The sequence below is a fragment of the Trachurus trachurus genome (genome assembly GCF_905171665.1).
Source record: "Trachurus trachurus genome assembly, chromosome: 16".
Lineage (NCBI taxonomy): Eukaryota > Metazoa > Chordata > Actinopteri > Carangiformes > Carangidae > Trachurus > Trachurus trachurus.
The window spans coordinates 3,965,106-3,988,744 of NC_139902.1; the positions used below are offsets into that span (position 1 = coordinate 3,965,106).

Below are 23,639 nucleotides of genomic sequence, written 5' to 3' on the forward strand. Positions count from 1 at the left end.
TAAATAAACGTAAATTATCATTGTATTATAGAACAATTCAGTTGATCATTAATACATTACATTTTTACTGAAAAATGCAAAAAAAAAAAAAAAAAAACATTTCTTCCTAGAAATTGCTTAAAGGGATAGTACACCCAAAATTGAAATTTCACTCATTATCTACTCACCCTTATGTCGACTAAGGGCTGGGAGAAGTTTCAGAGTTATCCGTGGCTTCTCTGAGTTATAGGGGGTCCAAATCCAAATACCAACATCCAAATACCTCCATGCTTCTCGTATGTAATGTCCGTCTTGTATTGAAGCCCTGAAATGCGAAATTGTCTCGAAAAAATTAAATAAGTCTATTTTTCAAGCTTGTTTATAGCGGAAGCTCCTCTTCCTGGTTCGTCCAATTTGGACAAACCAGGGTCTGTCCTCTTCCCAGTTCGTCCAAATTTGACGAACCGGGAAGAGGAGCTTCGAGAAGCTTCCGCTACAAACAAGCTTGAAATATAGACTTTTTTCTTTTTTTTTGGGACAATTTCGCATTTCAGGGCTTCAATACAAGACGGACGTTACATACGAGCAGCATGGAGGTATTTGGATGTTTTTTGGTGTGTCTTTTTGTTACGAAGACAGTTGGTATCCATTTGCAACCGTTATATGGACATGCACTGCTACGCCGAGACCACTGTAACTCAGAGAAGCCACGGAGGACTCTGAAACTTCTCCCAGCCCTTAGTCCACATGAGGGTAAGTAGATAATGAGTGAAATTTCAATTTTGGGTGAACTATCCCTTTAATGTCATTTACACATTTGAATAAAGAAACAGGCTACCATCATTCATTTTTAGTATACCTTTGTCATGAAACAATTGCAAAAAAAATTGACTGGGAATTTAATTTGAAAATAAATACATAAATGAATAAATAAATAAATCTCTTGTTTTGTCCTGAGCAGGACACCATACATGTAATGTTTCTCAGTTGCTGGTATTACAGTAATTACGTTTTGGGAGTGCACATTTCTGATGACAGAGGAAGCCAGCGGTTGCCTACAACAAAATAGAAGCTTCATCTGAGTCACCTTCCTTGTTGGTCCCATAGAGTGTAGCTATGTTTGTAAAACAGACACTTTAATACCTCTATGTCACATTCCTGCTTTTTGTTTCAACCTGAGATACATAGTATGTTGAACTATGGAAGCAAAAACCCCATAGAAGTTCATGTGAAGTTGAGGTTCCCTGAATAAGAGCTTCTGCTAAAAGGCCGACGAAAACGCAACACGTACATTCACAGAACCAGAATTCAAGATGGCCGCCGGGACGGTGAGATGTGAGGGGAGCGGTTCATCAGGGGGTGTAGGGGTTCCAAGTCCAAGGTCCTGGCAGCTGAAGCTCATTGACTGAGGAAGCGGGCATGGAGCGAGTGCTGCTGGGGCTGCAGACGGAGCACGGGGGTGAGGGAGGGTAATTGTCGTCCGCCCATCGAAGGACTCGTTCCTTGGCTTTGCTGGGGCCGTTGACAGTCTTAGCTCGGGGCCCGTTGGGAGTCTTGGGTTTGGTCTTGGGCACCCTGTAGAGATAGACGTCGTAGTGGGCGAAAGGACCTTTGGAAGGCTTCAGCTTGGGCTTGTTGGCGAGGTGGAGCTCCAAGTCAATGGTCACCTTACGATGTAGGAATAGACTGGTTATTGACATGGAAATGACACACAAGAAGTTCAACCAATACTCATAACGCACAAATTGCTGCATACAGTATTTGTTCTTGTTCCTGCACCAAAATTGCTGTTGTACCACGACTAACCTAGCCCGAATAATGCCATCTTCAATAATACACTGCTTAAAAGTAAACTGTTTGGTGCAAGAAGGGACCAGCACAAGACGGTGCTTTGGGATGATGCCATTAATGAGACCACCACAAACTAGCTCACATACTGTGACCTTTGTGCTCTTGGGGGTCAGGCCCTCAGGGGTTAGGGATGGTGATCCAACCTGACTGGCTTGCAGATGATGAAAACTTCATAAAAAAATCATCTCAACAGTTTAAGCTACACTCTAAAGGAGTGTGTGGAGGCTATTAAACTGCTTTTAACATTAATGGCACCTTTGTGCTTCATTATCTGTTAACTGCCAGTGGTGGAAAAGACCTAATGGAGCATCAGAAGGAAGTGAGGACGTGTTCAAACAAATCTAAAGCCACTTCACTGAGCAGATGTCGAGCTATTTGCTAGTGTTGGGAACGGCAGTTCTTCTGAGAGTAGGTTACTGAGTCACTACAATCAGTTCATTAAAAAGATTTGTTCAAAAAACCCATTCACCGAATTCACAATTCACCATTCATTATTATTATTATTATTATTATTATTATTATTAAAACGACATGATCTTTATCTAGGCCTACTTTGTCTAGTAGATGACACATTTTGCAAATATACTGTGTCATTCGCGAACGTATTGGTGAGTCGCTTGTACACAGTGAATGTACCACAGTGAACGCGAGCCCTCAGCTCATGTGCAGTACGTTCACTGAATGTACTACACATACTTTCACTAGCAACAAAGCAGCACGTTGACGAACGACACAACACTACGTTGAGTGGTACGTTCATTGAGGGAGGGCAACCTCCATTCCGACATCCCACCAGTCTGACATAGACCTCTAATTGTCTAAATGGCAACACTTCATTTTCTATCAAATGTCCCGTCATTCCGACAATTTTTTCCTCCTATGGTCGGAATGACGGTATTTCTTTTTCTTTTTCTAATCATCCTGCCTTTCCGACAATTCCTTGGTTGGGTTTAGGCAATGAAGAAAGAAGTTGGTTAAGTTTAGTAAAAAGAGCAGGTAGAGGCTAGACAGGCAGACTAGTCCCTGTCTGCGCTCTGCTGCCTAATTACACACAACCATGTGGGTATTCCTCTATCAGCATGTCTTAAAGAAGCGAGTCACCTGTTGAGTAACGCACATTTCCTTATATTGAAAGCCTTGTCAGAATGGTGGGACGTTCGCATGTCGGAATAGCGGTACATCGGAATGGTGGTCTGTCTAAATGGTGGGATTGACAGCATGTATCCCGTTCAGTGAACGTGAGCCCTCAGCCCTGAGTGACAGTAGGCTACGTTCAGTGAACATATCACTGAACATGAACCGTTCCCTCGCAATGAGAGTCTCCGCCGCCAGATTCACAAGTAATTCAATGATTCACGGACCACGGCAGTTCCACTGTCGCCCTGCACGCTCGCTGCTGAGCTCAACTACTGAACTGAGAGAAGAACGAATCAGGTCAGGAAGTGATTGCATTCAGTTCTTTCACTCAAACAATTCATTCCTTTGAACAAAACGTTCACGAACGGATGAGACAGCACTACTATTTGCTGTAGATGAAGGTATTGAGCCACCCCAGCTATGATCAGTATTGATGTAAACAGGTGAACCCACTCATTCTCAGTCTCTTGGAGCACAGATGCTGTGGACACACCTGTCACCTGCCCAGTACAGTGCTGTTAAACTAAAACATTGTGGCAACACACTGCAGTCAGGAATGAAATGAGACACAGCCCTGGAACAAGTTTTAAAAACACCTACATTTGGTGTAAAATGGGCATTCCAGGAAAAAGGGTTAAAGGAGTTCAGAAATGGCCGTTTGTCCTGAGTTTCCACGAGTTGCCACACGAGTTTACCCGAGTAAGGAAAACAAATTTGATTGGTCGTTATCGAGCGGGCGGGATATTCAATGTTTGGGGCGGGACCGAGCTCAGTGTGTGTGTCTCAGATGTTTGATTGACAGATGACGGATCCAATATCAGTGGCTGATGAATCGTGAGCAACATGACGCATAATTTGTGCGCCTGCATTATCCAATGTGAAAAAAAACTACCCCACTTTCATCCCGGATTTACTTGAAAATAGAATTTTGCACAAAGTTTGGCCTACATCGTCTGATAGATGAGTTATTACACTAATGTTAGGACCCACAGTGGAATCAAAATCAATTTTCTTTTCTGGACACCTTTAACCAAAGTCATTAGGTCATGGCCACATCAATCCCTTCGCCCTGGGGTCAGTGCCATCACGCTGCCCTGCTGCCAAACCGGCCGTTCATTCACACACAGTGCAGGACAGGGGTTGGCGTGGAGGAGTGTGTGTGGTAGCGGTAGCGGTGGTTTGTGGTGGTGGGGGTTGTGGTTGTGGTTGTTACTCTGCTTTATGACTGGTAATGTATCGCTAGATTTCCATCAGAAAAGAAGCCAAGGGGTGCTGTTCTGATCAGCAGCATTCCTCAGAGCCTCATTAGTAAACTAGACGGTGCCAGAGCGATTCATTTAACCCCCCCTCACCCCCCACCCCCTCGCTCCTCTCCTCTTTCCTTTTGGTTTCAATCCCTTCTTTTCAGGCGGCTTTGTAAGGCACACTGTGTGCTTGTGTGCGTGCATGCATGTAAATCTAATTTAAGTGCACTTGTGTGGTTTTTCCTTTGTGTGTCCATGTATATGTGTCATTGTGCATCCTGTTTTTTTTTCTCAGTGTGTATTTTTTTGTGCATATAAATCCATATGTCCTGTATGTTTTATGTTCATCCAAGCATCTCATATGTGTGTTTCTGTGTTTCTGTGTGTGTATTTGCATGTACATGTGCATGCCCCCATCATGCACTACTACTGTGTGTGCGCCTGTGTCAGCCAATCAGGACGGCTCCTTCAGGATCCTAACACCATCATTCCACCACATCCTCAGCCAATCACAGGCAGCTGATGAATCCCATAGTCCCAGCAGGTTTGACTTGGAACAGGAGAGAGAGAGAGAGAGAGAGAGAGAGAGAGAGCGAGCGAGAGAAAGAAAATCTTGACTCGCCTTCACATGTTCTCTGTTTTCCGTTTGTTTTTTTTCCTGCACCCCCTCCTTCTACCCTCAGTACCCTCCATTATACCCCAGAGAGCACTTGTTCTCTTTCTCTGTCAGGATGGCAGCTGATGGATGAAGTGAAAGTAACTCTTCACATTTACTCAAACCCTGTGTAGTATGATTGTGAGGGTTTTGTGTTTTCTCTCTCCACTCTTTTTTTTTTAAACATCTACTACACCATGTACTGAGACTATGTGGTCATATTAAATGGGACAGAATAAATATTTCCTATTCAAGGCTTGTTTCTTGTAAAACACTAAAAAAAAGAAATTTTCTAGCAATTTCCAAGCTGTGATAAAGTGTCAGCAGACTCTGCCTCACTAGGACTGACACTGAAAATGACCCTTCCTGGGCTAATTTTGAAGAATGTCTATTTCAAATTTCAGCATTTAACAATTTTCTTGCTGCTGTTCTGTCTATTTCTGTTATGAGCATAAATCTTTCTTTTCCTGGTCTTCTATAGAGGGATGTGGAGATTGAAAAGTGGCTGATGGTATGCCAGTAGTGGTTTTGTAACTACAGCCACTGGGTCGTTTTTCTCATCCATAGACGTGTATGGTTTTTGAAATGACTTTTTTTTTTGTGTGATTCCCACTCTTATGATTCATATGTTAGGCAGCCTTTGTTAGCCTATAGCCACCATAGCAAGTTGCTGAATGACTGAAATGCATATTGACCATAATGTAATAATGTAATTGCATAAAACTGTGGAGCATATTAACCAGCCATATGAAGGGTCGGGAGTAACTGGGTCGCTATCATCGGCATAAGCCACTCCACCACTGGTGACCTTCATCAGCCACTTTATAAACACAACACTGACATATCATCAGGTGGCAGGATTAGCATTCATTTACAGTCATGTTTCTGGTTACATCCTGCTGAGTGTAAATCTGATTTCTACTCTCTTTAAAGTAGCATATCTACCTTTTGGTGCTAGGTTTCTATTCCACTATTTGCTGCGGTGGTAAAGAACACTGTTGAGGAGACTGAACCAATAGTCCAGTCATTTTATGAAAAAAGGTTGAACAAATTGCAACAGAAGCAAACTCAACTGGTTTTGTATCCTCAACATGTCCAATTTTCATGCCGGTACCACCACAGCACCTTTATATATACATGTGCCGTCAAAACGGTGGGATTTATGCAAAATTATGCAAATTTGCTCATGTTGTAATACATTTTTGTTTGTCTTAATGTAAGTAATCAACTCAGTACTTTTCATTTGAGAAAAATAATTAATAGGCGTATGAATGGGCTATGTTTGGGTCTTTTTCAAAACTTTCCCCTAATGGGATTCTTCTGGGCTTTTTTTTCCCCTCACCCAGGACATGTTGAGGATACAAAATCAGTTGAGTTTGCTTCTGTTGCAATTTGTTTAACGTTGACCCCTTTTTTGGCTTAAAATGACTGGACTACAAAGGAATTACAATATAATACTGGTGGAATTAAGAGTCTTGTGATATTTTCATCACATCATTTTCATCATCATGGTTTATATAAAGACAAGATGCTATATGTGACAAATGTCATGGTGAGGACAGTGCTGTGTGTGTGTGCGTGCGTGTGTGCAGTCAGACAACTGTAAGTGACAGCTGGACAGCTGTATGGGAGAGGATTGGGGTCGTCTGTAACCTTGAACCTGTGGTGAAGTGGAGAGTCGTCATGAAGCTCTGACATTCTACACTTCATTACTAGATGACAGTAAAGCTGCAGAAGAGTCACTTAATCTGTGCTGTCCATCCATCCGCCTCTGCGCCAGTGTGTGTGTGTGTGTGTGTGTGTGTGTGTGTGTGTGTGTGTGTGTGTAACCGGGAGGTCACTGAGTTTGGATCTGTGTAGCTCAAATTGTAGCATCAGAATCGATGGGTCTCCATGGCAACGACGCCCTCTCTCTCTCTCTCTGTCTGAAGATGCATAAAATCGCTGCCAACAGCAGATAAGTGAAAAAGAGACAGAGAGGGAAACAGAGATAGAGTGAAAATGTTCAAAAGGTCAGTGGCCATGGATAAATAAACACACACATGAGCGCACGCACACACACACACACACACACACACACACACACACACACACACACACACACACACACACACACACACACACACACACACACACACACACACACACACACACACACACACGCTCTGTCCTGCTGTGATAAGTGTCCGTCTTTGCTTGGAGGCTTCAGACAGTGTTGATGTGGTTCCCTCTTCCCTCAAGCTAAACTTCCCACTGTTCCTGTTCTCAGATATGAGTGATAAAGTTTACATCTCTGACCTTTGACATTGCCAACTAATTCCTGGAAAGCACTTGAAACAGAATATTACATAACTTTACAGTGGGAAAAATCATTCAACAGCTGTGGATAGGTCTGTGCGACTGGCAACAAGTTTAAAGTCATATATTTAACATAGGCTACATTAAATTTTGTTTGTGAAATTAAAGGCAACATTTTTATAATCTTCCACTTGTTGCAGACTTAAATTGTACAATGTTAACTAGATATGCAATTATAACATTTCATAACACATCATAGCAGTAGATTCGTTACCTTTATTTGTCGGTATAAGCTGTTTTTAGAACAGTGGAGCAGAGCGGCGAGCTGCTCAGAGCTACGCTACGGAGGCTCATGGAATTTCTTGGTTTCCCTCATCAAACTCATCAAATACACAATCCAACAACTCCAAAACGCTTTCGTGGAAAAGTTGTGACCTGCACATTCACCACGCTATGAGATAATAAGGGAACGTTACGAGACTGAGCCGTTTTCGAGGTAAATAAAAAAACTGTCCCTGAAGGCAACGCGCATCAGCGGTTTTGAATGAATTTACCTCTAAAACAACTCTGTCTGGTAATGTTCTGTTATTATCTCATAGCGTGGTGAATGTGCAGGTCACAACTTGTCCACAACAGCGTTTTGGAGTTGTTGGATTGTGTATTTGATGAGTTTGATGAGGGAAACCAAGAAATCCCATGAGCCTCCGTAGCGTAGCTCTGAGCAGCTCGCGGCTGCGCTCCGTCATTCTAAAAACAGCTTGCACCGACAATTAAAGGTAACGAACCTACTGCTATGACTATAGGGATTATGGCAATGGGCCAATTTGCCAAAATGTTGAACTATCCCTTTAATGCTTAACTAATACTTAATAATAGAGTGTACTTATTATAAAGTGTTACCAGTTTTTGTCATAACACTTATTTCATAATGTTACATCTCACCCCAGGGTGTGTTACAACTAACCGGGATGAATTGTAACTTTTCACTCCTTGTTTGAGACTAAACCATTTTCTGTTTGTGTTGCAGAGATAACAGCTACACCATTTAACAGCAGACACACGTAACTAGTTGGTCTCATATTTTGAACGCACATGGCTTAAAAGAGCTCCAAGATGCAGACAGATATGTTAAAAAATGTTACAACATTCCCTGAATTAGCTGACAATATGCTTTTCTGCTGAAGCGCTACAGTTTGTGACTGATGGCTGAGTATTTGTAGGAGTTGATTATTGTTTTGAAAAGCCTTAAACTCGCTGCACTCCTCTGAGCAGCCACATAAAGGGTTCAGTCTGTCACTGTTACTCTCAGAGGGATGACGGCACCTCCCCCATCCCTCGCCTCATCTCTCTCTGTTGGTAATGTAATGCCCACTTGTTGCCATGGCGTCGGCTGGTACTTCTGGCTTCGCTCGCTCTGGTTCATAGGACCGTCCTTTGCTGCGTGCGTGTGTGTGTGTATACTATGTCTGCGTGTGTGCATGTGTGTGTATGCGTTTCAAAATGTGCGCTCATGTGCTTGTGCATGTGCCAACTTCCACAAGTGTGTGTGTGTGTGAGACTGGCTGAAAAGAGGGTGATAATCACTGCTGCTGTTTTTGTAGCCCGCCAAGTGTTGTTTCTTACTCTGGGTTTAAAAAAGTCTTTTCTTCTACCTTCTCAGGGCTGAAATGCTCCCTCACCCCCACCCCCCCTTTTTTTATTTATTTGAAGAAAGAGCAGGGCTCCCTCCAGACCTCCCCCCACCCACCCACCCGTCAGCAGCCCTCCACCCTGGGAAGGATCCCTCACAATACCCCTGTTTAACCCACTGCCTTCTCAGGGTCCAAATGGAGGAACCCCAGATCCATTCAGGGTGAAAGTGTGTGTGTGTGTTGTTGTTGTTGTTGTCGTATTTGTATTCTTGTGGGAACCAAATTAAGTTTCACACTTTGTGGAGGAAACATTCTGTCCACTGAGAGCTGAGGGTTAAGGTTAAGAGACTTGGACCTGACTTATTCTTACTCACAAAAACTGGGAATCAAGACTTCCCATGAAGACTTGGGACAGGTTGGCCCAAGGTGCTGGAATGCTTAACCATTTCCAAAAGCACCTGGAAGACTTGAATCTAGAATTCCTTATTGCTACAAGTCCAGTCAGAAGTCTTAATCCACTTGAGACGATCTGGGTCATGACTTCGACTGGATTGACTCCAGAGGGACCCATGTTGGACTTGACTGTAATTCAAGACTTGACTTAGACTTTTCCACACATGAGCTGATCCGTGACTTGGACTTGTCCCTAACGGCTCACAGCCTGTCCTAATGTCTTGACATGTCCTTTGAGCTGATGTCTAATAACCTCAACAGAACTTGAGTTTCATATGACATGATGAGACCTGTTGACTTGAACTCCGGTCAAATAACAAATAGCCTCAGATGAACTGGGACTTGATACGGTCCTGTCTAAAAAGTCTTGAGATTCCTTCATTGTCTCGACTCTCAACCTCAAATAACTTGAGACGTATCTCAAATTCTCCAATGTCTTCACTTACTAAAAACTAGATTATGACTTGACTATAACCAGACTAACTACTGTAAGATTAGACTTGAACCTCTCCTGTCTCATCTTTTAACCTTGACTTAAACAGAACTGGATTACCGAGAGACTTTCATAAATTCTTCAGTCAGTGTCTTAGATCTCCATAGTTAGTCCAAACCAGCCTCAGACCTCTCCTATCTTAAATGATTTAAAACATGACTCAAATTACTCACGACTGGGCATAAATTTGTGTTTAAATCGCTGCACATTTGATTTTAGACTGTTTTGAATGACTTGAGACTGCAATAGACACTCTTGAAAAACTTGAACTTGCTTTCTTAGACTTGTAGACTTAAATTTTCCCTCAGGTGACCTTATTATTCAAATGACTTGAGACTTGACTTGGATAAAATTCAGTTTTGTTCAGACAGACCTGAGACTTCACTATAGGTTAATGCATGAAGTTAACTCAGGTCTTCATAAGAATGGAGGTAAAGATGTGTGTGTGTGGGAGTGGGAGTGAGCATGGGAAGCTGACAGATGCTTTGTGCATGTATCAATGTAAGTGTGCATATATGTGTGTGTGTGTGTGTGTGCACTCTATTGTGCCAGTTCAGTCGCCTGAATAGAACAAAACGTTCTATAGAGCAGAGCTGAAATATGTGTGGGAGGTGTCTGTGTGTGTGTGTGTGTGTGTGTGTGTGTATGTGTGTGGCTGTGTGTAGGCAGGCCACAGATGAATATGTGGAGCTAATGTCTATATGTCCACGAGGGAAAAGTCATTAAAATAGTTACACTGGTGTCTGTAAAAACATCATGTTAACACCTCACTGACCGTTTTCAACCAACATTCAATGTTCCCTGGAAAAAGTGTTTTTTTGTTTTTTTTTCATAAAACTAAACTTTTTTTTTTTTGGTCTACAGCAATTTGATGCCATTAGTGTCATTTATCTCCATTTGTGAGCATATCTGCATGTTTGTGTGTGTTTGTGTGTGCCCAGCTGGAAATAGGAAAGCATCTCTGGAGGCAGGAAACATGCAGAAGCAGCAGGGCAGGTCCTGGAGTTTGTTGTTTCAGATCTGTGAAGACAATTTTTCAAACAGTGCACTATCTATCTATCTATCTATCTATCTATCTATCTATCTATCTATCTATCTATCTATCTATCTATCTATCTATCTATCTATCTATCTATCTATCTATCTATCTATCTATCTATCTATCTATCTAGCTAACATGCATGTAATATTAGCAGAATGTCTGTATAGGAAGTTTGCATGAATTTCACTTATAAAACAACCCTTACTATACAGTAATGTTTGTTACTTGTGTTGTTCTGATAAACCTGAAGGATTATGGGAGTTTCTGTGTGATTTCCGAGGTGGCTTCTAGTTTGATGTAATGAGCAACTCATGATTGGTGGAAGTGGTAACACAATCGCCAGAGGTGGGTCAAGTGGGCGTGGCTACATGAGGTTACTGTAATATGTCCCTAAAACTGTAACTGTGTGTGGTTTCTAGATGGACAGCACCACATAAGAACTTCAAATGCAACAAAAAATGTTTAAAGTATTTCCCTGACAGGTGATTCAGCTTGTTTCTAAATCCACATCAGTAATTTGGACAGATAAATGTCATCTGAAGCCCCACTTATTCAAATGTTCAGCCACATTTCTTGGCCCTCATCAGCAGACTGAATCATCTCATTTGTCATTTGATAGAAGCTAAACCATCTCCATGACAACAGCTGAGCCAGACGAAGGCCATGAGATGTGGCTAAAAGCTCTACATAAGCCAATTAAGTCGACTTTTTTGTTTTGTTTTGTTTTGAAGGTCAAGAATGAATTGAAAAGCTGCATGTGCACCACAGTGTGACATGATGTTTGTATTATCAATATAAACAGCTTTTAACTGGTGCAAAGTGTCTAGAACCTGCATAAAGTGTGTGAGAGAGTTTATTTGCATGAAGGCAGGGAGACACACATATGACAAGACTCTAAGAAGCTGCGTTCAAAGCCATGCAGAGAGCATCAGAGTTGAAGGTGGGAGGAGAAAGGTTGTGGGGAGGGGGGGGGGGCTGCCACGCTGAGGAAAACACAGGATCCACAGAGGTCATGTTAAAAAGGTTTATTTCAACAACTGTCTGAATCTTGTTTGTTTGTTCTCTGTTCGAAGTCCCAAAAAAGTACAAAAAAAAACAAAAACAAAACCAAAAAAAAACAAGTACATCAAAGGATTAGAAATCACATCAATGAAAACCAAGACACATTGTGTTTCTTCTTTTTAAATCAATCCAAGCAATTTTTTTCCCAATATTTATACATACTCACTGGATTAGTCAGACAAACATCAAAACCTCTCAGTAGCTTTATCTTAATGTTTTTTTTTTTTTTTTTTTTACAATGACGTTTTACGCACGTTTTAAACTTCTGTATGATTTCTTTCTTTTTACAAAATACACCAATGCAGGCAGGGGAAGGTGTCTGTGTGTGTCTACATATAAGTGTGTTTATGTTTTCATCTTTTCACTGTGTGTGTTATGTTCATTATGTGTATGTATCTGTGTGTGTGTGTGTAGGTTAAAGATAGGGGGCAGTAGAGTGACAGCAACAAGGGGGCGGGGCTGCGAAACAGGGGAGTGAGTGGATGTAAAGGGGGGGGAGGGGGCTGGGGTTGCAAGGCGGCGGCAGGGGGTGAGGCTGGCGAGGTGGGGCAGGGGGGCGGGGTTACTCTCAGCTTGGGCAGTGACGGCGGTGGTGGTGGTGATGTCAGTTTTTTTTTTCTTTTTTTTTTTCTTTTTGGCGGCGGCCCGAGCCGCTCGGTGGCAGTGTTGCCGTGTCAGAGACGGTTGCAGACTGGGTTGGTTGGCTGGTACGTTGACAGGCTGGTTGGTTGGTTGTTTGGTCGTTTGGTTGGTCGGTTGGTTGGTTGGTTGACCGGTTATAGGCGCAGCCGACAGCGGGTTGGACGGAGAGCGGGGAGGGGTTTTTCTGGGGGGCGAGGGAAGGCGGGGGGCTCCCGTTGCCGGCGCACCTTGTCGTCGTTTTCACTGTGTTGTTGTCGGGGGGTTGCTGGGGCTGTTGTGTTGTTTTTTTGTTTTCACATCATGTTGTTCTGCAGTGAGTTTACCTCCGAGGAGTTCTCCTCGCCCAGGACCTTGTGGTTCTCGTGTTTGGGGGTCAGAGAGTTGTGGATGTTAAGGGAGTCGTCCTCCTTGGGCGGGGCCTTCACCGGGTCCTCCAGCTTGTTCTGGGAATTAGGATCATCCTACCCAGAGAGGGGGGGGCGGAGGTGGAGGGGTAGGGGTAGAAAGTACAGTTAGAACCACACACACACACAAGTGTCATTTGTTTGTTGCTCAGCACCAATTTGATAAAACCAGCTGGTGGAAAACTTTACTTTTGGATTATTTTACAAAATCTGACCAAACCACAAGACCTGGGTTTCCTCAGAGGTGGCGTCCATCTTTGCTGGGATCAAGAAAACCAGCTCAGGAACAATTCTGTACCTGACACGTTACGCTCAGTGCCAATGATAAGCACCTATTCTGGAAGTAGTGTGACTTTAAAGCAGAAGTAAGCGGAATATTTGTGTTAAAGCAGAAGTAAGTGGTCCGGTCATTTTCGCTAATGCTGCGTTCCAGGCAGGCTTTTGAAATCGTAAATTACAGCTTCAAGTCACAACTTACGACTTTGTAGCGTTCCAGGCAACCCACTCGTGTTTTTCCGACCTGTTTTACCGGTGAAAGTCACTATAACGGCCACTCGTAACTTCCGACCGGTGAACTCGTACCAGATCGAACTGGTACAACTTCACGGTCGGAAAAATACGAGTTTCCTTGAACGCACCATAACAGTCCTCGCCCCTACGTCACCACATTCACGGCGTCCCTTGGCTGCACACACAGCCCTGCATGCCGTTCTCTCTCCTCATTGGATAAAAACTGTAGGATACGATAAATGTTTTCTCCTCGGCTCAGAGCAGAGCAGAGTGACTGACAGACCCGTGTTTCAGTCCAAACACTCTATGTAAGTGATTGCTGTCGGAAGATATAACTATTTAAGACTTATATTAACACAAATATATCACTTACTTCTGCTTTAATATAAGTCTTAAATAGTTCTATCTTCCGACAGCAATCACTTACATAGAGTGTTTAGTCTGAAACACGGGTCTGTCTGTCAGTCACTCTGCTCTGTTGTAAGCCGAGGAGAAAACTTTCCTTGTATCCTACAACCTTTATCCAATGAGGAGAGAGAACGGCATAAAGGGGCGGTCCTCTCTGTGTGTGCAGCCAAGGGATGCGCGTGAATGTGGTGACGTAGGGATGAGGGCGGGGACTGCTAACTCCATCGGCTGACAGAAAGTTAGCCAAAACCACCGGGTTGCTTACTTCTGCTTTAATGTGGCAGATGGAGGATGTGGACTTAGGGTCATGGTGCGCTTTAAGGTTGATGTTTGCCGTTTACTTGTTATAGGGCAGCATATTGAACATCAATACTTTAAAAGATTCACCAGATTGGCTTGATTTCAATACCTGTGGACTCAGATCTTATAACGCAGGTGTCGTAAAGGGACGCTTAAAGACTTAAAGTTAAACTTGACTTAGTACAGGTACTGTAATCTATAATTTAAACTGTTAACAATTGTAAAAATGGATACGATTAAATTACGAAATACGAAAAAATCATTACAAATCATCATTACGTTCTATTTTTACATTCTGTTTTATCGTATTTTATTTTATCTTATTGAGTCCATTGTTTTATTGTGCTTCTGTTGTGTTACTTATTGTATTTTATCTTGCTGTGCAGCACTTTGGAAACCTTTGTGTTTGTTTAAAATCTTGCTATATAAATAAAATTGGATTGGATTGGATTACCAATCAGCTCTGATATATTTAGTTGTCTAACCCTCAACAAATGTAATACCCTATTTGGTAACACTTTAACACTTTTTTTGAAGGTCTGATCATAAGAGTGACATGTCCCAGTCATGAACATGTCATAAACATTATGTCAATGTCATAATGTTGTTATTAAGTGTCATTCAGTTAACCCTAACCCTAACCCTACAAACCCGGGTGTTATGACATTGACATAATGTTTATGACATGTTCATGACTGTGACATGTCACTCTTATGATCAGACCTTCAAGTAAAGTGTTACCCAGTATTTGCCATGAGCCTGATCTAGAGTGAAAAGTTTGAAATCATTTGGCACTGAATGTAACCTAGTGTCGGGCAGAATGGGCCAGCTGGTGACTGGGTTTTAAAAATAAAGTAAAAAACAAAGATGAACTGTAGCTCATATGTTTCTGATGAACCCCAGAGCTTTGGAATTGTCTTTAATTTCATGCAGTGCAACAGATCTCCATGTTCCACCTTCATGCTTTAGAGACCTGCACCAGTGTGACTGCAACCTTTAGCTCCTCAACCACAAATGATGCTTCACATTTTTTATGTTTTTTTTTTAGTATATCTGCTATTCCAGATTAGGTTTATTATTGTAATTTAAGGTTAAAATGATTACTCTTGAAATTTAGTTGTAACTCAAGTAAGTTTCAAGACTCAGAAATGAATGCCTACCTGGAGCAGCAGAGATATGCTATAGATTCAATTTTGTGATATAAAATACATTTGATTTGTAGTTCAGGGGCTAAAATGTGTTTAATAGATCAAATCAAACACTGGTTTGATCGTTCAGAATGCAGCAAAATATCACAAAACCTTGTTGCATTGTTCAGTATCATCCATCTGAGTGGCCACTGTTTTATAGTCATCATGCTCGGCTGGCACGTTGTGTTTGGTTGAGGAGACAATGAGGTGAACTGCATGAGCGACGCCGCCCCTCCCTGCTCCAAGCCGACCCAGGAAGCACATGCACATCCACATGCAACGCACCCCGTGTAGTCGCTCATGCAGAACGCCACATCTCCTCCTGCTTCACCTCCTTTTATCATTGTCCCAAAATCAAAACCATTTTTTTTTTTAAAGAAAAAGGAGAAGAAAATAAAAGCGGGCCACAGGTTAGTTCACCTTGACCAATTATCTGTAGGTACCACCTTCATACATACCCAAACAGTCCGAAAAAAAAAAGAAGAAGTGTGAAATGTGTTTTCAAGGTTTCACTTTAAGTCATGTGAATTTAATTAAGGGGGGGGGGGGGGGGGGGGGGGGGGGGTCAGGGGGAAAACATTGATTGCAGAGTCCATTTTCACTCTGTTTTCCAGCCTCTTATCCCCATTAATATTGCATGGCATCATCGACCCTGCTGCACCGAGGCATCCTGGGGCGTCCGTCTGCGCCCCCATGTCCACAGGGGCGCACCCACACACACACACACACACACACACACAAGCTTAGGAGTGTCGAGACACACACAAACACACACACACTCACTCACTCACACATCAAACTCCAGACCCTGAGGCCTGTGCCATTCACAAACACGCCCTAATTGAATGTTTGCGTTTGAATTCAATGGCACTTTGAGAGAAGGAAGAGCAGTGAGAGCATTTACCCGCTGGCCGTTGGCCTAGATAGTAACTTCGGGCAGGACGTGTGGATACGTCACTTCCATGGTTACGGGGTAGGGGCCTTCTGTCCTCCCGTCAGCGTGAAACTGGAAAATGTGTTTTTGGTTTGTTTGTTTGTTTGTTGGATTTCATTGCTGTTGTTGCATTGGTGGAGAGGGGGGAGGGGGGCAGCGGTGGGGGGGGCGGGGGGCACAGAGTCACCAGGACTTTAGAGCAGGTGTCGTTTTGGGGGGAAGTGGGAACAGAGATAATCAAGGTTCTGGTGATGATGATGATGATGATGATGATGATGATGATGATGATGATGATGATGACGATGATGATGACGATTATGATGATGATGGAGGCACAAGGACACTTCCTGTTGTCCTTTGGTCTTTTATTTGGCTTTATTTTGGCTTTTACTGGGCTTTTACTTGGGAAAATATTTTTGTGAGTAGCCTAATATACATTTTATTTTAAGGAACAAATTAAATTTTTGTTTATGCTGAATTGTTTCATGCAAGAATGTGTTCAGAGACGTCACAGAGGTTTATCGAAACCTATTATTACATTATTACATTTTTGAATGATTTATATGGACAAAAAAAATTAAGATTTCTCAGATACCAGCTTTAAAGGGATAGTTCAACATTTTGACAAATTGGCCCATCGCCATAATCCCTATAGTTTTAGGAGTAGGTTCGTGACCTTTAATTGTTGGTGCAAGCTGTTTTTAGAGCGGCGGAGCAGAGCCGCGAGCTGCTCAGAGCTACGCTACGGACGCTAATGGGATTTCTTGGTTTCCCTCATCAAACTCATCAAATACACAATCCAACAACTCCAAAATGCTCTCATGGACATGTTGTGACCTGCACATTCACCAGGCTATGAGATAATAATGGAACGTTACCAGACGGAGTTGTTTTCGAGGTAAATTCATGCGATACCCATTGGGGGCAGTTTTTCAGCAAGCAGTCTTTACCTCGAAAACAACTCTGTCTCATAACGTTCCGTAGTGTAGCTCTGAGCAGCTTGCGGCTCTGCTCCGCTGTTCTAAAAATAGCTTGCACTGACAATTACAGTAAAGGTAACAAACCTACTGCTAAGACTAGGGATAATGGCAATGGGCCAATATTCCAAAATGTTGAACTATTCCTTTAAGGATTACCATGATGGTCGCACCACATAATCTATATAAAAGATCACATCAATGTATTGAAATTATTAAAGAGACAATTTACAGTTCTGTTTTCTACAGTAACCTACAGGTGCAAGTGTTCAGTTGTGATCGGTCAGTCTGAGGCGAGCGCCTCAGTCGATGGAAATGAAATCCTCTCAGAAATTACAGCCAGCTCAGCCTGACCAATTCATTTTCTGGGTTGAATTTATTTAGTATTGACAAGAAACAAAACAATTCAATTCAATTTCACCGTTTTCTGCAGAGAGAGCGAGAGAGAGAGAGCGTGTGGCCGGACTCGGCAGAATGACTGAGGAGCGAAGATTGAGGACAAACAGGTTCAATCTACTGCAGTGAATGAAACACAAAGGGTTCTATTACTGCAGGGAAACATTTTGGTGTTATTGTGCAGAAATGATTGGATGGTGTGTGTGTGTGTGTCTTGGGTGGTATGTAAAATGTTTGTGTGCATGTGTTTCTGTGTGTGTGAGAGGTTCAATTTCTCTGTAAATTCAGCGTTTTCTGAAGGGAGGGTTTACTTCTTCCATTACAAGCCTGTGTGTGTGTGTGTGTGTGTGTGTGTGTGTGTGTGTGTGTGTGTGTGTGTGTGTGGTCTGACAAGGTCCCCACAAGGTCAGCAAATTTCTGCAGTGCAGTCTTCATGTCTGTTTATGATGGGGTTTTTGACTTTTTACCTCCAGCTGCAGCTTAAAGGGCAATTTCACACTATTTTCATGATTTCTTTCACATCGTCTACAGGGGGGAGGGGGAGGTGTGGCGGTTACATGACAGGTCGCAGTGCAAACACTAAACTCCTATGTCGCATTTATGTAGAAACAAACTTGCATTAACTTGACCTTGTGAAAGAATTTCTAATAATCACATTTCTTCGTTTTGTTATACTATCAGTTCCAGGATCAGCTCTGTCGCTGCCAAAAGCATATCCTCTGCTTCACAAGATAATAAACTGACTGGAGATCAGTACAATTAGCAGCTGGAGAAAACACTGAGTTAACCAAGAGCTTCAAGTGTCACAATGAGACACATATTAAAGATATCACCGGAGAAGTTCATTGTAACACATCATGTTACATGCAGAGAAGTTCTCATCACTACAGCTTTATGCTCCAACTGGCCCTTTAAGTATTTTTTTTTTTTAATGAGCCTGAGTCTTAAGCTAATAAAACCAGAGAACAGTTTGCTTGGTTTTTAAATTTTCTGAAAATAATAAATAGTTTTGTTTCACAGAGAATGAACCTTCAGTTTAATGCTACTTCATGTGACATCTTTCAAGGGTTGACATCAGTTTTTATTATATAGCTACTGAGTGTAAACATCAGAGAAATGATGATGATGATGGTGGTGGTGAAGAGTTGGCATAAAATAACTCTATAAATATTCTTTGATGCATTCGTTTTGTGTGTCTTTTTTTTTTTTTTTGCATGGATGGATTATGAGTCAACAGGGCCCTGGGCACAGATATGTAAAAGGCCCCCCAGACCCCCGGAGTTACGTAAAGAGATGCACAGTGACTACAAATGATGCATTCACTTTCTCCATCTGCTGGAGTTTGTTTTGTGTTTTTTTATGTGGGTTTTTGTAGGTGAAGTCCTGGGGGGCCCCACTGACCCCTGTAGGGCTCCGGGGCCTCTGTCTGGTCGGCCTGCTCAGTAATCCAGCCATGTCTTTAAGTTGTCACAGGTGACATTATGTGTGTCGGTTTGTCCTTTATAACAGTTTCCTGTCTGATCATGATGTTAGGATGTTTTTTTTTTGTTTGTGTTTATTTGGGGGTGGGGGTGGGGGTGGGGCACAGACTTGGATTTGGTCCACTGAAAGTTGAGAGAGGGTGACTGACAGGGCCACAGGAACAATGAGAGAGCCGTTTGGGAGGGTGAGAGAGGTGGGAAGGGGGGCGGGACTACTGTATCTGACATTTGGGATTTTTGGTCTTACCTCGCAGTCGGACTCCTCTTTGGTCTTACACTCCCAGGTGTATCTGCTCATGGTTTTCTGAGGGGAGGGGGGATGGGGGGCAAAGGGTTATAACTCCTCAAAAAAGCACTCAAGGCATCGTCAGAGAAAGACAAGATTGAGACGGACAGAGAAAGGATGAGGAGAGACTGATCGAAGTGGAGAGAGAGAGAAAGAGAGGGGGAGGGAGAGAGGGAAGATGAGCGAGAGACGATACAGAGAGATTAAGAAATGGAGAGAGAGAGAGAGAGAAGAGGCAGACAGGAAGAGATAGAGGCATAGAGACTTCCTTTCAGACGATAGCTGATATTCCCAGCCGGCTGCAGTATCTCTGGTGCTGCCTGCCTGTTACTCTGCATTACCAGTAAATACAGCTTTGGATATTTGTGTTGAGGTTCCTGAACGTAGCCTCACAGATGCTGGGCTGTTAGTTTGGAGGTTGGGGTGGGTGGGTGGGTGGGTGGGTGTTGGGGTTATTTGCTTTATTAGTTTGTGTATTTTGGGTGTATTTGGGGAAAGCTGGTGAGCTGGTATGGGTTTTTGGTTTTGAGGGATGGTGGGGTGTCTGGATGAGTTTTGTAGGATATGTGGTTGGAAAATGTGTTAAAAAAAACAAACCTGGGTTGAACAGTATTTGGAAACGTTTCTGTCTTGTTTGTTCCAGGCTGAATGGATGGACAGGAAGGCGACGCGTAAAGGGAGTCGGTCGATGTTCAAACACTTTTCTTCAGACTTAACTCATTTACAGGTTGGAGTTTAATACAATTTCACTGAATCTGGATCCAGAGTCAAATCTGTTTATCAAATCCAAATCCTTTCAAAGACTTCATTGAATCTGGACCTTTAAAATGAATGTGCATAACCGGCGGCTATATAACACACCCATACAGACAGTTATGCTATACTGTAACTTACTTTTGTAGAAACTCCAAACTTTTTCAAGTAGGCTAATTATAGTGGGGGTCCAGATTCGGCTCTGTTAAGCTTAAAATATCAACATGCATGGAAGCATAGCAACTAAAAGGAGATTCAGATAGAAGGGCAAAAGCATGCAGCCCACTCATGATCTAACTTTACAGAGTGAAGCTTCTTTTCTTAACAAACTAACTTTGGCTGAGCTCATACAGATCCCACTGACATAGCCCAATGGTTAGGCTATATAATGATACAGCTCACATATCAGAACTGCATGTAAATTAGAAGCTAGCAGCCCAAATTACTCGTACATTTGGATTTTTGCAAAAAAAAAAAAAAAAAAAAAGGAGCAAGGAAATTCATTATTTATATTTAGATATTTTTGTTTGGCTAGCTACTAAACAACACAGGAAGCTCTGCAGTGGTCAGGTGTGTGCTTTATCAAAGGGTTTAAAACGTTCACAAATACTGTTCAACCCAGTGGATGAGTGGGTATTTCAGAGGTCGTGACATGTTGGTGATTTTGAGTTAGGAAGTTTACATTTTTAGAGATGTTGTTAGGAGGTGATGATGACGTATAGTTTTTGTTGTTCTTTCAGGGTGGTGAAAATGGTATTAGGTTTGTAGATGATGTTGTAGCTTTTCTTCTATAAAAAGGTAACATCTAAAACAGCATGGTATAGGCCTAATATTAGAACTACAGAGAAACAAGTGGTTGCTGCAGCTTCATAAGAGAAGATAACTACTGATGGAGTTGTTAGAGGGTGGTACCACATCTCAAAGAGACTGAAATTGGCAATAGAAAATGAAAACAAAACAAACTCTACCTCAGTTGTAGCACTAGATTAGAACTACCCATGCTGCTACAACTACAGCGTTGCCGCTACTAGCTACCCATGCTTCAGTTAGTGAGGCACCTGTGGGCTCTCTGCTGCCACCTGCAGGCAGCGGCAAGGTGTTGCATCTCAGATGTTTATCCTGATAGCCCCCCGACCGTTTCTCGCAGGTATACCCCACACCGTTAGCTTACCTGGTCCATCGTCTCCTGACAAAACCCCACCATTTTTGACCAATTGTAGGTTGGTAGCCCCTCCCACTCCCCTCCCACCCACCATTTTTCAGGATAAACAGGTAAAGAAGAACATGTTGTTAACAGGTTTTGTAAACAGACAGCAAAGCAGAGCTGCAGTGGTGCACACGGCCACCGGATGGTGCGTGTTTACCAGACAGAGCAGACATGCCATGACATACCGATGCAAGAGGTGATCAGAGAGAGAGCAGGTCAGAAAGAGACAGGGTGGGGAGGGGGCTGCAGCAAAGGACTGTGGGAGTTCTCTCGTAGACTGGTCAGGTTAAAGCCAGGGTGGGTTAGCCTACTAGCAGTGCTGTGAGGACAGTCTGAGTGGTTTCAGGGTGAATTGAACCTCTGACCCGTGGCTGGCTTTGTAAGCGCTCCTATCCTGAACTGATTGCTGCAGCCATTGTCAGCAATAAGGTGAGTTAATAAATGAGTGTGACGACGTTAGACCCTTTAAGTAACAGGTTGAGACTCGGTTCCTCCAAATTACTCCACCTTGAAATGGTTAAAAAGAAAAAAACGGCTTCTACAGCAACTCCATACACAACCTGATATCATTTTATTTTTTGTCATTTCTTGTGTGTGTGTGTTTGTGTGTGCTGTCACCTTCATAGTGGGATCAATAAGCAATAAACCAGGAAACTAAATCAATAAACACGATTAAACTATGAGGCTCGACAGCCCTTGCGTTGCTGTGGTAACAGGCAGCAGGAGCCCGGTCACTGCCCAGGTGTACTTGTTTCTACCAGACATTAACCCCCACCCCACCGGTACATGGCCGGTCCTGGCACCTGAGCATGAGGGGTCAGAAGTGGATCAACATTTTCATTTTGAACATTAGTTTTATATATATTTCGCCTGTGGAGCTTTTCAGTAACATGTAAAACTCTTTCATTCACGTTAGGCCCATTTCTCACTCCACACATGAAATACAAGTGTGTATGTACAGGATTTTGTCTTGTGTTGTCAGGTTTCTTTGTTCACCTGTGCAAACATTTTTTGTGTCTTTGTATTTTGGTTTTGTTCATACATTCTAGGCAGCCACTCATTTCCATTCACTTCTCCACTATATGAAAATCAATTACCAGACTCTTGACCAGTTGTTTAAGTGGTTTTCTGCCTATTTGGCTGCTAACCCAATAAAACAAGTAGTGTCTGCTTCTAGACCTCCTCACAGGCTCAATATGTCGATGAGCTGTGAGCACCTGAGATCAGCTCTTGAACTGCTTCGTGGTAAGACCAGCCAGGATCTCACAACAAGAAACACAGATCCTCTTACTTCCTGTCCTGTTAATATAGGGGAGAGCTTAACATACTGCAAAGAAATTCAGAAAATAACTTCATAAACTTCACAAAGCATATGCTGCAAACTCCTACAAATCCACTGGTGCCATGCAATAACTCACAACATAACAAAAGTGTTTCTGGCCCCGGCTACAGACTAAGGCTAAACTAACAGTAAATAGCTATTTGCAATAATATGTGAATCATATTGACATTTTAATAAAAAAAAAGAAGAAGCTGACCTTATGCTCAAACAGCACTAAGAGGTAGCCGTCTTCTAAAGTCAAGAAGCACCAGAGAGGTCCGTCACTTTTTTGTGTCCCCAGACACACTTCTGTTGTGTTGTGAGTTTTTGCAGTGCTTGCAGCTTCACATTGATGAAATTGTTTTCTGAATTTGTAGCATGTTTGTGTCTTTGCAGGTGTTTTCTTAAAGGGATATTTCAACATTTTGGCAAATTCACCTATTGCCATAATCCATACAGTTTTAGGAGTAGGGTCATTACCTTTAATCGTCGGTGCAAGCGGTTTTTAGATCGGCGGGGCAGAGACGTGAGCTCACCTTTCCCTCATCAAACTCATCAAATACACAATCCAACAACTCCAAAACACTCTCGTGGAGAAGTTGTGACCTGCACATTCACCACGCTATTAAATAATAATGGAACATCATGAGATTTGCTTCATGTGTCGTAATGTTACATAATTATAGGCTACCTTATTATTTTGAGTGGCGAATGTGCAGGTCACAACTAGTCCACGAGAGTGTTTTGGAGTTGTTGGATTGTGTATTTTGATGAGTTTGATGAGGGACACGTACCATGCGCCCGAGCAGCTCACGTCTCTGCCCTGCCGATCTAAAAACAGCTTGCACTGATAATTAAAGGCAATGACCCTGCTCCTAAGACTATAAGGATAATGGCAATAGGTGAATTTGCCAAAATGTTGAAATATCCCTTTAAGTTACAGTGCTCTGAGCTCTCACAGTCACCACAGACACCTCACATGCCT

General features: G+C 42.6%; 1 protein-coding gene across 1 annotated transcript in view; it reads right to left on the reverse strand.

The window, feature by feature from the left end:
• Positions 1–12,780: 12,780 nt before the first annotated feature.
• Positions 12,781–23,639, reverse strand: part of cspg5a (chondroitin sulfate proteoglycan 5a) — a gene marked incomplete at its 3' end in the record, with an annotated part of 72,000 nt that continues 61,141 nt past the window's right edge. Inside the window, exon 5 of the mRNA XM_083988864.1 lies at positions 12,781–12,948. Coding sequence (XP_083844990.1) covers positions 12,781–12,948 — 168 coding nt within the window. The remainder of the gene's footprint in view (positions 12,949–23,639) is intronic.